At 35.7% G+C, this 17,596-nt stretch overlaps 1 protein-coding gene and 1 long non-coding RNA gene across 3 annotated transcripts in view; one reads left to right on the top strand and one right to left on the bottom strand.

The window, feature by feature from the left end:
• LOC135232308 (uncharacterized) overlaps nt 1–4,830 on the top strand; it is a 36,325-nt gene extending 31,495 nt beyond the window's left edge. The window contains exon 3 of one of the 2 annotated variants that reach the window (XR_010322836.1): nt 4,500–4,829. This is a non-coding gene — a long non-coding RNA (uncharacterized LOC135232308). Of the gene's footprint in view, nt 1–4,499 lie in introns of both variants that reach the window. The other variant, XR_010322837.1, reaches the window with a different exon arrangement.
• An 11,730-nt stretch (nt 4,831–16,560) lies between these two features.
• Nucleotides 16,561–17,596, bottom strand: part of LOC100656542 (triadin) — a 179,528-nt gene continuing 178,492 nt past the window's right edge. The window contains exon 10 of the mRNA XM_064290421.1: nt 16,561–16,616. Coding sequence (XP_064146491.1) covers nt 16,600–16,616 — 17 coding nt within the window. The 3' untranslated portion in view covers nt 16,561–16,599. The remainder of the gene's footprint in view (nt 16,617–17,596) is intronic.

Here is a 17,596-nt window from a genome sequence, read left to right on the forward strand (position 1 = left end):
AGACCCAATATAAGATTAAGGTTACCTTCACATTTTTTTTTTAATTTAATAATCTATTAGTAAAGTTAAGATGTCAATTCATTTACCTGTTACCAGGGAGATATGTAAGTATTCACTTCTTGAGTTAAGGAATTTCAGTGTTTTCTTAACTGGTCAAATTAGATATCGCCTTAATTAGATATCGAATTGTCTTAAGAAGTCTATCAAAGAGGCCCAATTTTTAAAGACAAATCTCTGTGTTAACTGACCCCATTTCAGCAATCCAAGACAGACTGTCAGCTTGGACATTTTCAAGACTTTCAGAATTACTATTTCTTTACTTTTCTTAAATAGTTTCTTCTACTTATCCAAACAATATCTCTTTCAACACCGTATCATATGGTGTTTGCCTATAAGGAAAGGCAGTAAAAACAGAAGATATAAACAAATAGGTAAGTATAAATTTTTTTTTTTTTTTGTCTTTTAGGACAAAGCCCAAAGCTGGTAGGGAAACAGATTCTGAGGTAAATTAGATGAACTATATTCGCAGTTACAAAAGCAAACATGAACAAACAAAGCCATCTCATGTGCCCAGAACGTAAATATCCTGCTTGCACTGAATCATCCAGTTAAATGTCCAATAGCTGTGGGAGTTCAAATTCTCAGGTATAAAACTGCCTAAATCCTGTCAGATTCTAGTAATTCCTCAAAGCTTAGCTCTTTTGTCTCTTTCTTGACTCCCTTCTATCCCCCTCTCCTGACAACTCTTTATGTTCCCAGAGTGCTTGGTGTACATTTTATACCCCGAACCTTAACACCTTTGCTTATCTACAAGACCGTTTGCTTGTTTTCCAACTCGGCTATGAGTACCTTGAGGAAAGAATCTAGAATCTGTTAGTCAATAAATATACCTTTTGTAAGGAAAAACAAAATTAATGATTAAAGGGAAAAATGAATAATTGAATGAATAGAAAATGAATGTTGCTAAATGACATTCAGTTATGCTGTTTCCAGAATATTTTAAAATGAATAGACTAAATTATATAAATTTTATTTCTTAGTAGAGTGTGAAATACTTCCACCAAAATACATAATAAAACTTCAAAATATTTTTTTCAATTACTTATAGTTCCAGATCAAAGTATTCATTTATTTCCCCCTGTAGGAAGCTTTACCAAATTGTTTTTTTTTTAGTGGAACCCTAATCTTTCCATGAAAGTGAACCATTAATGTGTTTATCAACGGTCAGTGGGATAAAAACTGAGTTAAAGCTCAAAGATGAACAAAAGTGGCTTCATTAGTCAAACAGCTCAATCAAGACATAACCCTTGCAGTGTCTTCTGAACACTTACAGCTTCCCTCAAGTAGGATAGACTATGTGAATTATGAATCATGGATTCTGAACCCACACGTATAACTTGAATAGCATTTTAGTGTTAGGAAGCACCTTATAGATTACTGAGGCTGTGAAAGCCCCCCAAAAAGGTTGGACAGCTTGCCAAATCCACCCAAGTGATATATAACTAGAACTAATGTATACAGAGGGAACCCTGGTGGCACAATGATTAAGGATTCAGCTGCAATGTACAGCCTAGGAAACCCTATGGAATAGTTCTGCTCTGTCCTATAGGGTCGCTATGAGTCAGAATCAACTCAACAGCACATAGCAACCACAATGATGTATACAGATTCACAGTCCTGTGCTCTTTGCACAACAGCATGTTGTCTTTGTGTTTGCTTTAGAAATACAAAGGGACAGGGAGTAACTAAATATGTGATGAAATTAGAATAGTGCTAAAGAGCTTCAACTAATCACAGACAACTGTTACATTTTTATATTGCATTACAATTTTCTATCATTTTACAATTAGTAAAAGAGAATAGATCTGAAATGTAGTATCCAATACTATAATGGAATGATAGTAATGGACATCCTAACCCTTGCTCCGTTTGAAAAGGATTAAAAATAAAAAATAAATACATGTTTTAGAGCATCTGTTATGTTAATTCAATACTCAAAGTTATAATTAATCCAAATTAAGTCTCCGGGATGCTTTTTTCCAATTTAAAAAATACCTAACATTCTTTATCAAAGTGGGGATGCCTATCCTCTAAGATGTTCCAGTGGTGGGGATATCTGTGGGATAAATATGGCCCATCTTACTAGAAATCAGTTTTTCTCCATAAAAATATTTAAACTATTAGATTTGTGTGTAATTGTTTAAAAGTACATAATTGAATGGAATTGAATTTCAAGACAAAACGTGAAATTTCAATAACACTTTGAGTTAAAAGTCTCAGATTTCAGTTATATCCTTAGGCATTCCCCTTCACATTAACAAACTAATGAATAATGGACTATTATTCATCTAATTTAATTGGTCTTTGCTGGTAATACAGAAGAAGTTTTATTTCTAATAAATGTGCTGCTTTCAAATCAGGTAATTATAATATGGTATATTCCTGAATATGGGTATATTTAATCTGTCATAGTTTCAAAATGTAACACTTCAGGTTTTACATTTGGTATTAATTTTCAGAAAAACAAGCCATTCGAATGATTTACTCAAAGCAAAGGCTGGAAAATCAAGTCACACCTATCACTGGGAATCTGAGCAGAAAGCAAGACATGAGGGAATATGAGAAAAGATGGTTCTTAGGGACAAAATCATTACATCTACAAAACATATTAAAAGGATTAACGAGTAGAATAACAAATTCACTTCTTAAGAAGTAAGAAGCCTGGACATTTTTGTCAACTATCTAAACATGGAGAATAAACAATGCCTCCTTTCTTAGTGCTTTTTTTTTTTTTGTATCTTGTCTGGTTGTTTGCCTTTAGGAGTCTACCACAGAGGTTATTGACAAAGAACAGCTGGCGTTGTTGATTGCTAAATCAGTTTCTCAAGCTACTAGAACCTGTTGCTTTTGCTCTCAAAAACTTCGGGGCCTACCTTAGAGATAAATTTATTCCCTGTTCTCTGTTTTCTCACTTTGCTGTCACTCTAACCATTAAGAATAAAATACACTTTAATCACAAAAATTGGCAATACTTTATCAGGCCTTATGGCCAGCTTAATAGATACCCAGGAAAATTAAAAGTCAACCATCTCCAAGATTCCCTCAACAACTGGTAACAATGATACGTGCCCTTGGCTGGAATCAGTCTACTCGGCTTGCCTTTCTGTAACAGATTCCTTTCAATGACCTGGAAATGCAGCAAAACGTTACCAACAGATTACCTGCTTTCTTTAGCAGTTGCATTGGCAAGATTTAGAAGGAATACATGTCACATTTAAATCATAAGGAAAGCAAAGATTATGAGTTTGCCTTAAAGTATACCACTTAGAAAATGGAGTGAAGAAAAAGGAGGGAAAAAGAAAACCTAAGAGGCAGTGTGATCCTCTTTGTAAAATATATTTGTAAATTTTCTCTGCCACCAGCTCTCTGTCAGTTTGTTATACTGGGTTGGCTTTCATGTTGGTATGATGCTAGAAGCTATGCCAGTGGCATTTCAAAGATCAACAGGATCACATATGGTGGACAGGTTTCAATAGAGCTTTCAGACTAAGACAGACTAGGAAGAAAGGCCTGGCAATCTACTTCTGAAAATTAGCTAAAAGAAAAACCATATGGATGACAGAATATTGCTTAAGACCTCTACTCACCTACTTTAGACATGTCTTCAGGAGGGCTGATCACTCACTGGAGAACAGGGCCTCGTGTTTGTTAAAGTAGAGGGCCAGTAAAGGGGAGGAAAACCTCAGTAAGACAGATTGATACAATGGCTGCAAAAAATGGACTCAAACATACCAGAGATCCTGAAGATAGTGCAGGACCTGGCAATTTTTCATTCTGTTATACATGAGGTCACCATGAGTAGGAGCCCAACTCAATAGCAATTAACAACAACAACAATTCTTCCTACAGACCTGGAGACAAATTCCACAATTTCTAATCCTACCTCTAAACCCACCTCCTCAGATTATAGTGAGAATTTGATGAGAAGATCCACGTACAGAGCTAAGCACAGTGGCTGGCATACCGTTAGCCCTCAGTAAGTGTTAGCCTTTTATCATCATTGCCATTGTCATCAGCAGCAGTGTCATCTCTGCTAGTCTTCAAAAATTTTTGAAGAGTAGACGTAGAATAATGCCTGGATGGCTGCCTGAGTCTTTCCGCAGCTCTAGTGTGCTATGCCTAACCCAAACTCTGTGAATATTCTTTCTCATTATCCTCAGATGCAAGGGGTGATTTTCTAAAATCTTTCAGGTGACATTTGAAAAGCAGCTTTGTTTCTCTTTTAGGTAGAGATCGCATATGTATAAAATAGGAAGATCAGTTTGGCACTTTTTAACCACCCCATTTAGCTATTTCCATACCCCACAGTACTTGGCAAACGGAAAGGGATTTTGCAATTGTCCCATCAGTCCTCCCCTAGGTCTCCGCAGGTGGTAAAGTTTATTTCCTTTTTTTTTTTTTTATTGTCTCTGAAGCATGCACATATTCCATGTTCACAGGCAATTCAAAGGGACGTGAAAAGCCTAAAGAAGAATCATTGAGCCAATTAAAAAGGAACCTTCTGGTTTTGGAGTCTATCTCAGGAAGAGAAAAAAAGAAACTTCAGATTTTGCTTTAGTGAAGAATTTTTTACAAGGTTCTTTAATGAAGTTGATAAAACTCCACTCCTTTTCAACTGTAGGCATATAATATAAACTTAAAGATTTCAATGCCTGTACTTAATACGTAACAAATAAAATGGGAGCATGTTAATAATAAAATACCACAATCAAATTCGCAAATATATTCTCATTGAATGATATATTTGGAAGTCATCCAACCATTCTTCTTGCTTTAAATTGTGTATACTTGATGCTATTTTGTCATTTAAAACAATACACAGTGCTTATCCAGTATCTGCAGGTAGGCTATTTACAGTTTTCTAAAAAAAAAAAAAAAACCTCTGTGAGAAAGTAATTATTAATATAATGGTTGTCATGAATAACAGAAAATAGGTAAGGTTTACATCATCTGCCATGGCTATAGAAAAGAACATTAAATCATCAGTTTGTTTTTCACAGGGTGTTTCAATAGGACTGTACTGGTTCTTCTTCCATCTCTATTTTCCCTCACTTTCTATAAAAAAGGCGCCAATTGTTACAAACAAATCTTGTCCTCTGAACACACGCTCATAAACACTGTGGATGTTTACAATAGAGAGTGGTTTGTAGGTGACAGTTTTTTTTCCTTCAGGAAAAATCAGGAATCAGAAATATTGATTCAATCAGGAAGCAGAAACATGGAATAAAATAGAGTAATGGGAACTTGAGAGACGTAATATAAATAATTAAGTATGAATGACAAAGGACAGTCACTAACGTGTAACGGGGTCTAACTTGGAAGGAAACAGTGGTATGGTTAACATCTATATTGTGCAGTGTAACTTCGTTCAGTTTTTACTCTATATTGATTTCTCACTTGAAACTATTCATAAAAAAAGTGCATATAATTGTATCTGTTCCTTTTTTCCTCCTTGGGATAAAAAATGGACCACCTAAATAGGAATAAATACTAAACTCATTGCAAATGATTAATAATAGTAAATACAATGAAGCTGAAGATAAAAAAAAAATTGATAAACATTGAGGAAATACTGTCACTCCACTTTGGTGATGCCTATCCTAACCACTCTGGCCCTCTCCATTCTATCCTTCTGCAGTGAGCACAGTCTGCATCGCATGAGTTGGTGTGTAATCACTACCAGCTTTCATTTCACTCCACCAGCTACTTTATACTGCTCATTGTTTTATTTGTGATAATCTCTGACTGGATTGTTACCTCCTTTTGTTCTGAAACTCATGTCTTGACCATCAGGATTGAGTACATACTAGGGATTCAGTAACTGCTGGGAGACTGATTAATAGAACAAGTTGAAGCATATCAGCTGGAATGATGATGACATAAATGGGCAAAATATATTGTCTTCAAATGTGAAATAATTATTACTACTATTCGGGAATAAAGGTATTATTTATCTTAATACAGAATACTTAAGAAAACCAAAATGTAAAATATACTGAGCTAGAATAGCAGTCACAGAACTGAGCAACTAGCTGAACAGCTACAATCAGTAACATTAACAATACAAAATTCGTTATTCTCTTCATCTTGTACAAACACACACAAATCCTGGACAGGAAATAGCTTTGTTGGAGGAATAATATTTATCAAATAGGTCTCTCTGGGAGTAGCCAATTAGTTATATCAAAACAGGTATGGGCCACAGCTATTATTTCCATCTTCAGAATAAGGTTTGTTTAGGACAGAGATAAGAGCTATGCACTTATCTGAATGGTTAGAAAGAGTACTAGAATCGCTGTATCCATGGGGCCACCCAAATGAAACTCTGAGCATCGCTGGAGAATATATTCACATAAATTACTAGAATTCTTTTTTTAATCCTCACTCTTGCATGTAAGCTGACAGATAAGATTATTACAAGATGTGACACATTAATAAATAACACCTAATTAGCTGGATAATTCTCTGATTAAGCCTTAATTTTCTTGCTTCTCATGCAGCAATTCAAATTACTCTGTATTATTTGTTCCTTTTCAGACTATTTTAGAACATGCTTTGAATAGTCCCAGTAGGTTACCTGAGAAGGAATTTATTCTTGTCTGGCAGCAGTTTCATGCCATTAATAGTGACAAGGCTAGACCAAAAGGACACTTTAAGGAAAATTTCCTCATAGCAAAGATATTCCTATAGAGCCTGAAATGTATTTCAAAGGGGTAGGACACAGAATTCTGAGAATGTGAGGAAAATGAAATCTTAGGCCTCTATTTTGTCCTCTTTTCTACACACAGAGAGAGTAAAGTCATATGAATATTATACTGAAGGGAGAAACCCACTTTCATATTTACGAGTTTTCCCAAAAACCTAAACCCTTTTATGACACAGAAAGCAGTAGTATCACTGGGAGAATCGCATCTGCTCAGAAGAGTACTAGGACCTGTTTCTCTCTATGGTCCAGCTATGTATGTTGAGTAGGATGTTTAATGGGTTTATTTAGACAAATATGAGAATCTGATACGTTTATCTCAAACAGCTTCCACAGACTTCAAATAATCAGAAGAGAATTAAAAAAAAAATTTTTTTTTTTATTCTTGTGGAAGGTATGGCGAGTCCAGGGACTGTGAGCTCCCATAACGAAATGTAAGCGCTCTCCTCTTTTCTCTCACATCTCCCTAATTCTGTATGCGGCCTGCAGTTCACTGATGCACACATCGCACCAGTCTTTGTTAATTCTGAGCCTCTGTCTCTAGAGATACTACCAACAGCTCCTTTAGGAAATCTTTACACAGGGCAATGCTTATGAAATGCAATGCTTCGAAACCTGTCATCTTTTTAAATAACATGATTATTTCTAGGAATAAATAAAGAGCGATGTTCTGGGATGATCGTTCTTTTTTTTTTTTTTCCATTAAGATAAATACTAAAAGATAAATACTACACATCATTAATTCAATTCAACAAACATATTGTGTATCTGGCAAGGTATGAGGCAATGGGGGTTTAAAGGCTAATGTTTCTTGAAAATGTATATGAGATGGTAAAGGAAAAAACTTGCTAAGGTGGGAATGATAATGCTAATGGGATATGATAACTAAATAAAAATGATCTGAGAAGTGTTGGGTAGAAAACCACAATTTTCCTGTATCTGGGAACCACCACTCTCACCACTAAACCCTTAAATAGTGCTTACTATAGGTAAGTAGTGTTGTAAATGCATATGTGATTTCATTCATGCAATAACCCTGTAATGTCCATTATCCCACCTTATAGCTGAGAAAAGAGACCCAGAGAAGTTAAGTAACTTGCCCATGATCACTGGGATCTTTTCTTATGCAATTGATTTACATTTTAGCACTAGTCATTCTACCTGATTCTTTCCGCTCCTACTTCATGGCTCCAGCCATTTTCTCTCTTATTTGCTGTTTCTGAAACCTTCGTACGTTCATTCTGTGAAAGCTGTATCACTAGGGGTCTTTGTTATCAGATAACAGGGGAAATACAAGGTTTTGCCCTTTAGGTTACATTATTTTAAGAATGTCCATGTTCTAGACTCTAGTGAGTCCAAGGAATCAGTCAAAATATTCCATGTTTGAACTAAAAGAGTGTACAAGTAAGATCCAACAGATACATAAGATGGCTTATTTTACAATAAACAAAAAGGGCAAAATATGCTTTCTAAATATAGGCAGTCCCCAGGTTACAAATAAGATTAGTTCCTAACTGTGTCTTTAAGTCAAATTTGTAGGTATGGCAGAACAGGTACATATGGTTCTTATTTAGCCTTACTTTAGGAGCCCTGGTGGGGCAGTGGCTAAAGAGATCGACTGCTAACCAAAAGGTCGCAGTTTGAAACCACCAACTGTTCCATGGGAGAAAGATGTGGCAGTCTGCTTCAGTACAGATTTACAGCCTTGGAAACCCTATGGGGTCACTATGAGTTGGAATTGACTCAAGGTTTTTTTGGTTTTAGTGCAAGAGGAGCCCTGGTGGTGCAGTGGTTAAGAACTTGGCTGCTAACCAAAGGTCTAATCCACCAGCCACTTCTTGGAAACACTATGGAGCAGATGGAAGGAATAGAGTCACTATACCAAAAAGAATTGTTCGATATTCAAGCACCTCAGGAGGAAGCATATGACCAAGAACTGATGGTAATGAAGGAAGAAATTCAAGCTGCACTGATGGCATTGACAAAAAACAAGGCTCCCAGGAACTGATGAAATACCAGTTGAGATGTTTCAACAAACAGATGAATCTCCAGAAGTGCTCAATCATCTATGCCGAGGAATTTTATGCCTATTCCCAAGAAAGATGATACAACTGAATGTGGAAATTATCAAACAATATCATTAATATCATACACACAGCAAAACTTTGCTGAAGATCATTCAAAAGCAGCTGCAGCAGTATATCAATAGGGAACTGCCAGAAATTCAAGCCAGATTCAGAAGAGGATGTGGAACCAGGGATATCATTGCTGATGTCAGATGGGTCCTGGATGAGAGCAGAGAAAACCAGAAGGATGTTTACCTGTGTTTTATTGACTGTGCGAAGGCATTCGACTGTGTGGATCATAACAAATTATGGATAACATTGTGAAGAATGGGAATTCCAGAACACTTAATTGTGCTCATGAGGAACCTGTACACAGATCAAGAAGCAGTCATTCAAACAGAACAAGGGAATACTGCATGGTTTCAAGTCAGGAAAGATGTGCGTCAGGGTTGTATCCTGTCACCATACCTATTCAATCTGTATGCTGAGCAAATAACCCAAGAAGCTGGACTGAATGAAGAAGAATGGGACATCAGGACTGGAGGAAGACTCATTAACAACCTGTGTTATGCAGATGACACAATCTTGCTTGCTGAAAGTGAAGAGGACTTGAAGCACTTATTGATGAAGATCAAAGACCATAATTTTCAGTATGGATTACATCTCAACATAAAGAAAACAAAAATCCTCACAACTGAACCAATAAGCAACATCATGATAAATGGAGAAAAGATTGAAGTTGTCAAGGATTTCATTTTACTTGGATGCACAATCAACACTCATGGAAGCAGCAGTCAGGAAATCAAAAAATGTGTTGCATTGGGCAAATCTGCTGCAAAAGACCTCTTTAAAGTTTTGAAAAGCCAAGATGTCACCTTCAAGACTAAGGTGTGCCTGACCTAAGCCATGGTGTTTTCATTCGCCTCCTATGCACGTGCAAGCTATATGATGAATAAGGAACACAAAAGAAGAATTGATGCCTTTGAATTCCGGTGCTGGCAAAGAATATTGAATATACCATGTCCTACCAAAAGAACGAACAAATCTATCTTGGAAAAAGTGCGACCAGAGTGCTCCTTAGAAGCAAGGATGGCGAGACTACGTCTAACATACTTTGGACATGTTCTCAAGAGGGATCAATCTCTGGAGAAGGACATCACGCTTGGTAAAAAGAGGAAGACCCTCAATGAGATGAATTGAGACAGTGGCTGCAACAATGGGCTTAAGCATAACACCGATTGTGAGGATGGCACAGGGCCAGGCAGTGTTTCATTCTGTTGTGCATAGGGTTGGAATGGACTGTATGGCAATGGGTTAGTGCAAGAAAAAACTTGAAGCCTTTTTAATGATTTTCAAGCTGCACATTAGCAAGTGAAGGTGATTATGATAAAGAATTTGTTGAACGTATAGGTTGGTTTGATCATTTCAAATTGAGGGCAAATTTACATAGCTTTTAAGGGTCGGTACGAGTTGTCAGTAAGTCGGACCTTGGTAACCATGGAACTGGTTACCAGATAGATAAATACCGTACATCAGAACTTCTCATAATATAACATCATGGGTCCTCTTGGCATAACTTTTTTTTTTTATCTTACCACTGTTGAATATTTTTATTTATGGTAGGCTTATTGAGAATTTTCTCCCCATTTGGAGAACTAGAATATTTCCTAAGTGTGAAAATGCAAACCTGTTTTTGCAGTACTGTTCAATAAATTCATTATTTTACAGAAGTTGCCATATAACTGGTATTTTGATTCAATTATAATAAGATATACTTTTATTGTACCTTCCCTATGCCCTTCAACTACAAAAAAAAATTTCATGTGGAAAACACTATCTGACTCATCCTGCTGCACAGAATCACATTTTAAGTTTGTAAATGGGATTAAAAAGAAAAAAAAAATGTTTTCTCAAGCGAATAGGGCCAATTGCATAGGTTTACTAAAAATGGAAGCAGAAATATAACTAAAGGCATTAACTATTTCATATTTCTTCTACTTTAATAATAATAACAATAACTAAGATTTTCTGAATATATGCCATATGCCTGACAGGTAGCTATAAGCTCTGCATACATTCGACCTGGGCTTCATGAGTCAGGCATCATGCATGTCTTGTTCACTGCTGTATCTGCAAATTCTAACAAAAAGCCTGGTACTCAGAAGACACTAAAATACCAAACTCATTACATGCATGTACTGTTGGATTTTTTACATGGTCTTTGTTATGGATTGAATCCTGTCCTCCAAAAAATACGTGTCAACTTGGCTAGGTCATGATTCCTAGTATTGTGTGATTGTCCACCATTTTGTCATCTGATGTGATTTCCCTATGTGTTGTAAATCCTACCTCTATGATGTTAATGAGGCAGGATTACAGGCAGTTATGTTAATGAGGCAGGACTCAACCTACAAGATTAGGTTGTATCTTAAATCAATCTCTTTTGAGATATAAAAAAGAAAAGTGAGCAGAGACAGGGAGACCTCATAGCACCAAGAAAGTAGTGCCAGAAGCACAGCGTGTCCTTTGGACCCTGGGTCACTGCACTGAGAAGCTCCTAGACCAGGGGAAGATTGATGACAAGGAACTTCTCCCAGAGTGATAGAGAGAAAGAGCCTTCCCCTTCAGCTAGCACACTGAATTCAGACTTCTAGCCTGTTAGACTGTGAGAAAATTAATTTCTCTATGCTTAAAGCCATCCGCTTGTGACATTTCTGTTATAGCAGCATTAGATGACTAAGACACCTCGATTAAATTTCTGTTCTTAACTGTGTTACTCTCTCTCTCTCTCTCTCACTTCATTCTATACACACAGGCCTTCTTGCTGTTCTTCAATCATGCAATAGGGTCTTTGTCCTGAAAACCTCTTCCCTTTGATAGCTGCTTGGCTAACTAAACCCCTAACCTCCATCATGTCTTTGTCTAAATATTAAGTTTTCACTGGGTCTCAATCTGACCAGGCTATTTAAAATGCAACTCAACTACAAAGCACTCCTGACTCCCTTTACCTTGCTCTGCTTTTTACTCTTTCCACAATAATTATCATCATCTAAGATCCTAAGAAACTTTTTAAAAATCCTGTTTATTGTTGTTTTTTACCTACTCTTTTTTATAACGGAAGCTCTATGTACTCTCTAAGGTCTTAAGTCTGTGGCATATGATAGACACTCAGTAAATATCTGTTATTTAAATAAATGAATTAATCAATTCATTATTTTAGAATATTTATCTATTGTTTGGAACGAGGTAGGTCCTATTCCGGGTACTGAGTATACAAGACTTCAAGGAACTTATATTCTACTGGAAGAAGAAAAACAAACACATAAACAAAAAAAATTGAACAGCAACAATATAGGCTATTCTTTCGTTTATTCTCTATTCAGGGCATTCTTTTGATTTTTCGGGTCAATAACTTCTGAATTATCTTTTACTTCCCTGTCTTTTGCTCTCTGTATCTCATGATTTTTACCTCTGAGAGATCTCTAAAACCATCTTAATTCCTGCTCTCTCTCTTTCCTAGATCAGGCTACATTTATTTTCCTTGAACTCTTCCTAACTGGTCTTTCCAACTTCATTCCCTCCAAGCCCTCTTGTGTAATGTTGCCAGTCTTGCTCCTCTTTCTAGGTTTTCTGCATGTCAATCAAAGTGAACTACTTGCAGTTTCCCGTCTGGGTATGGGGACAACAGTTGATGTGTTCCTTTCCAGCAGTTTTTCCCATTTGGAGTATATACACCTTCAAAACTAGAGAATACATGAAACAAAATTTTTGTTTTTCTATATTTAAATTCTTATTATACTTTCCTTTGTCTTCTTACCCTTTCTTGTAAATTATTTGTAAAATGACTTTAAAAAAAAAAAAAAAAAACACTTCAATGGTCCAGATATGAGTGGAGGTGACTATCTTTTCCTGGTATGCTGAGATTAGCATGTGCATTTTTTGAGCCTCTATTGCAATAATTATCAAGTTATTCTTAGTTATATAATTATTTCTACTACATCATTTCTTTTTCTGGGCTATCAGCTCCCTGGTGGCATTTAACAAATACTTATTTAGTAAACTTCAAAGCTCCCAAAGCTTTTGATTTGTCAACATAAATTGGATGTTTGGAATGGCAGTGAGTATGCTTTTATGGAACTATGTCCATCTTGGAGAAATGTTTTCCAAAAAAGAGTAAAGCAAGGTTGAATTTTACCGAATCTTCTCCAGTATAGCCAACTGAGCTCTGAAATAGATTAAACCATTATCTAACAGTGACTGTAATGCAATTATATTTGACATCTTCTCGGCAGGATCAAACCAAAAATGTAGTTAAACACTACTAAAGTTCAAGAAAAGGATCTTGATAAAGTGAGAGCACCAACTTATTCCTGGAGGTTCTTTCTAACTATGAGTTAAAACCCCTAGAATTGGAATACAGGCTGCAATGAATATGGCATTATAGTCAGAGAAGATTTTGATATGTGAGTACCTTTGATTTTAAGAGAATAAATGACACAGAAAATGGAATAAATTACTTTGACATAAATTCTTGACTCAAGTAAAAGTCAGAAAGCCGGATTTTCAATGATAGCGTAACTTCTAAGGGATAAACTGTAACTTGTATTTAACTTTAATCATAACAGCTACAAAGATGAAAAGCTGGGGGGACAAAAGTGTTGAAATTACTAAGCAAAAGCACACTAGTCCTGTACCTTCTACTGGCCATTTAAATTGGTTTCTTTATCTACAGTGCATATAAAGAGGTCTATGAGTCACGCAATTTCTTTCTTATAGAAATGTGTCCGTTCTTTGACTCCATTGACTCTGCCCAGCAGTCCCTGCAATTAATTAGTGCCAGGTGGACTTTGATTAAGACGGGATGTGAAAATTCCAAGCAGCATCGTGATGTTTCCTACAATGAGTCTACCTAAATGAATGAAACTATCTGAATGGCTTGGAAACACCGGTGGTGTTGTGGTTAGGTGCTACGGCTGCTACCCAAGAGGTCAGCAGTTCAAATCTGCCAGGTGCTCCTTGGAAACTCTATGGGGCAGTTCTACTCTGTTCTGTAGGGTTGCTATGAGTCGGAATCGACTTGACGGCAGTGGGTTTGGTTTTTTTGGATCTGAATGGCTGTCTCTTAAGAAAAATATTCTTAGCCCTAAAAGATCAAAAAAGAAATTGGAGTACTTGGAAGGTTGATAAAGGTAAATAAAGCTATTTTTCCATCTGTATTATTATTTTCTAAAAATACAAATGAAATAAACAAAGACCTTCAATTAAGTCTCAATGTTGTAATTAATGTCTGCCTTTACCAGTTTTAATAGTTCTTTATAATAAAATGGCAACTAGACTTTTTTCACCCTAGGGAAAAAGACTGAGTCATCATCTTCAAGACTGCAAGATAGCCACCATAAATAGTCTCTCAGTCTCTTTCTCTTTCTCCCTCTTTCTCTCTCTCCCTCTCTCTGTGTGTATCTTTTCCTCTCTCTTTCTCTTTACGCTTCTCCCTACTTCTCTCTTTCCTAAGGCAGGTGGCTAGGGACTATTGAAAACACATTCTATAATGTTGGCTATCTACACCACCAAGGGATTTAATGGTGGGGTTGTTAGGCCATCGATGGACAACGGGGAAGTGTTTTTGGAGAGGGGAGATCTTCAGTGTCCATAAAACCAAAAAAAAAAAAAAAACCTGTTGGCATTGAGTCAATTCTGACTCATAGTGACCCTACAGGACAGAGTAGAACTGCTCCGTAGGGTTTCTAAGGAGCGCCTGATGGATTTGAACTGCCAACCTTTTGGTTAGCAGCTATAGCTCTTACCCACTACACTGCCAGGGTTTCCCTTAAAATTGTACAATGTACATGTATGTCTACTCCAGTTGCCCAAAGGGCAACCTTGTTACATACACTCACTTTATAGTTTCAAATAAAATTTTCTTGAGTTTTCAGTTTAATATAGTCTGATTCAATACAGAGGAATTTTAATTAGATACAACAAAATGATCTGATCTTTACATTTTACATTGACTTTTAAAATGGTCCCTGATAATTGAGGTGGAGATTGTCACCAACCACAAGATAGTGCATATTCATTATAGAGAATCAGAAAGAGGAATTCAATCCGATTCAGGTATATAAACAAAATCTCAGCTAAACATATTTAAGAGAGGTCTCTAAAAAAAAAAAAATTTAGAAGTATTTTATGCGATGGAGTAAAAAAGCAAAACTTGAGACTTGTGTCATGGTGTTAGCACATTTTATCAGTAAGATTTTTTAAAATTTCAACTGCAATTTGGGATACTTTTGAGGGTGTGACAATAGTCTAAAAAGGAAATTCCAAATTCCAGAGGGAAAAATCAAATTATAGTTTTAAAAACTCATTACCAACAATTAATAATGAACCCTAGCTAAACAATAACAGGTGTTTCACTAATCCCAAACAGAAGCAGATGGAAGTACAAATGTTTTATGAATAGTGGATACATGCAGAGTAATAAACTTTGCCGGAATTGCTTTATTCTCTGTCAGTCAGAGTCACAGGCTTATCACTTGCATTTTCTCTAAATTAATATGCCCAGATTTAATGTTTCTTAATATTTTTAAAAATGCATGCCGTATTTAGTGCTTTCTCACTCCATCTTGTCTATTGCCTCACCAACAGATTTTATTGAGTTTCTCTCTGTGCATTTATGAAAATTTATTTAGTTTATTATATAAAAAAGAGGTATACCATACAAACTCTTCTTGTCTCCCTTCATCCCTTCCACTCCCTGGAAGAGAAATACTGACCTAAATTTTTAATTTCTTATATATTATATAGATAAATCTAAATATATATAGATGAAATACATTAAGAAGACTATTAAAAAGCCGATAAATAGTATTAATAAATTGACTCATAGAATTTGGAAATTATCTTCACGACTGTTTAGAAGGAGTATGTTCACATGTGCCTTTAGATGGCCACTTCCTGTATGGTGATTAGCAGAATCTTTCTTCTCTCATGCAGAGATGCTTTTTTTTTCGTTCCGTCTGACCTGGTGATGCACTGGTTAAGAGCTCAGCTATTAACCAAAAGATCATCAGTTCAATTCCACTAGCCACTCCTTGGAAACCCTGTGGGGGCAGTTCTACTCTGCCCTATAGGTTGCTATGCATTGGAATCAACTCGACAAGTGGTTTCTGATCTTAATTTGTTGTCAAATCATCAGAAATAAATGGTAAGCATTGTCATTGTTAAACTGTTAGCATTCCTCACTGACTCTGACAATGCATGGTTCTCTTTGTCCTTCAATTTTCTTAGAAATCATATTTTTTGATCAATTAGTAGTTACTATTTTTATGAATAATTTCAGTTGCACAGAAACAATATTTTCCTCAGATTATGAAATTTAAAAACTAGTAGGATATAAAGAAAATAATATCTATTAGTCATTTATTAATTCATGCTCATCAACAATAGAGATTCATCACATGTATAAGCAGTTACTTGATCCTATAAGAGTCAGAGTATGTGTAGAGTATGATTTTATTAAACCACCAAAACTGGACAAACTTGGCCACAGACCTTTTTTCTAAAATTGAATCAATGGTGTGTACAGACTGGGACGCGTCAGAGCTGAGTAGTTCCTTTCACGTGGAACGTTTACACAGATATGCAGTGGTGAAATAAATGAATTAAATAGTAATAATAACATTTGTTGTACATCCACTAAGTGCTTTGACAATGACTTTGCAAGGCTGTTACTGTGATTCCCTTTTAAAATACAGGAGGATAAAAGATGATTTACTCAAGGACGAAACCTGGAAAGGAATAAAGTCAAAGCACTCTTCTCACAATGACACAATGCTTTTCTGAATGTTTCCACCTAATTTTACCATCCTACAACATACACAGGTTCATGTTAATCACCTTCACCTAGTAAGTCATCATAGTTATCAAAGTTTTAGTTTCTCATTTCAGTTTCTAATTCATTTTAAAAGAAAAAGAGAGAGGAAAAAAAACTGGAATGAGTTACTGGCATTAACTTTCCCAGAGACCAAAGTTTTCATAATTTTCTAGTAGCATTACATATTTGTCTTAGATATGATATGCCTGTTTTCTAACATATACATGAATTGTAATTATGCATTTTAGAAAGAGTTCCATACAAATATTTCAGAAAACAAAGTATAATCTGCTTTAAACATTTAGCGTCAATTATTGCAGTGTAAACTAGCTCCTTTCTTAACAATACCATTTCAAAAATGTTTCCTCAAACATGAATATAGTGCTAAGTGTTTTTCAATCTACAAAAGGCATAGAATAGACCAGGCAATCAAGTTATTCATTCTTAATTAAGATATTAGTAAAGAATCTCTTGATACCCTCTAGGCAACAATTAAAGACATGAGAGATGATAGATAAATTCCTTCCCCATTGTGTGGGCTAGTAACTCCATGGCTGACTATCTCCATCAGTAGTAGTTCTCTGAAGGGACTAAATCAAGCACATATGTAAGCGAAAAAGCCAAAATGATTTTAGAAAAAGAAAGAGATTAAATACTTGAAATGAGATGGATTTTAATATAAATTTTGTTCCCTATTAAAAAAAAAAAAGAAATATACTTTTATCATCATAGATCTTTTCTTCTAGTTTACCAGGTACAAAATAAGATGATTCACTGCTTCATTCCAAGAGATTATTAAAGATATTAGCACTGTTTTTATAGAAAGATATTAGTGCTTTTGTAGCTTCAGCCGACTTCATTAGCACTAGGCCATGCAGTAATGGAAAGTAAAAT

This window comes from Loxodonta africana, chromosome 1 (genome assembly GCF_030014295.1).
Source record: "Loxodonta africana isolate mLoxAfr1 chromosome 1, mLoxAfr1.hap2, whole genome shotgun sequence".
In the NCBI taxonomy this organism is placed as follows: domain Eukaryota; kingdom Metazoa; phylum Chordata; class Mammalia; order Proboscidea; family Elephantidae; genus Loxodonta; species Loxodonta africana.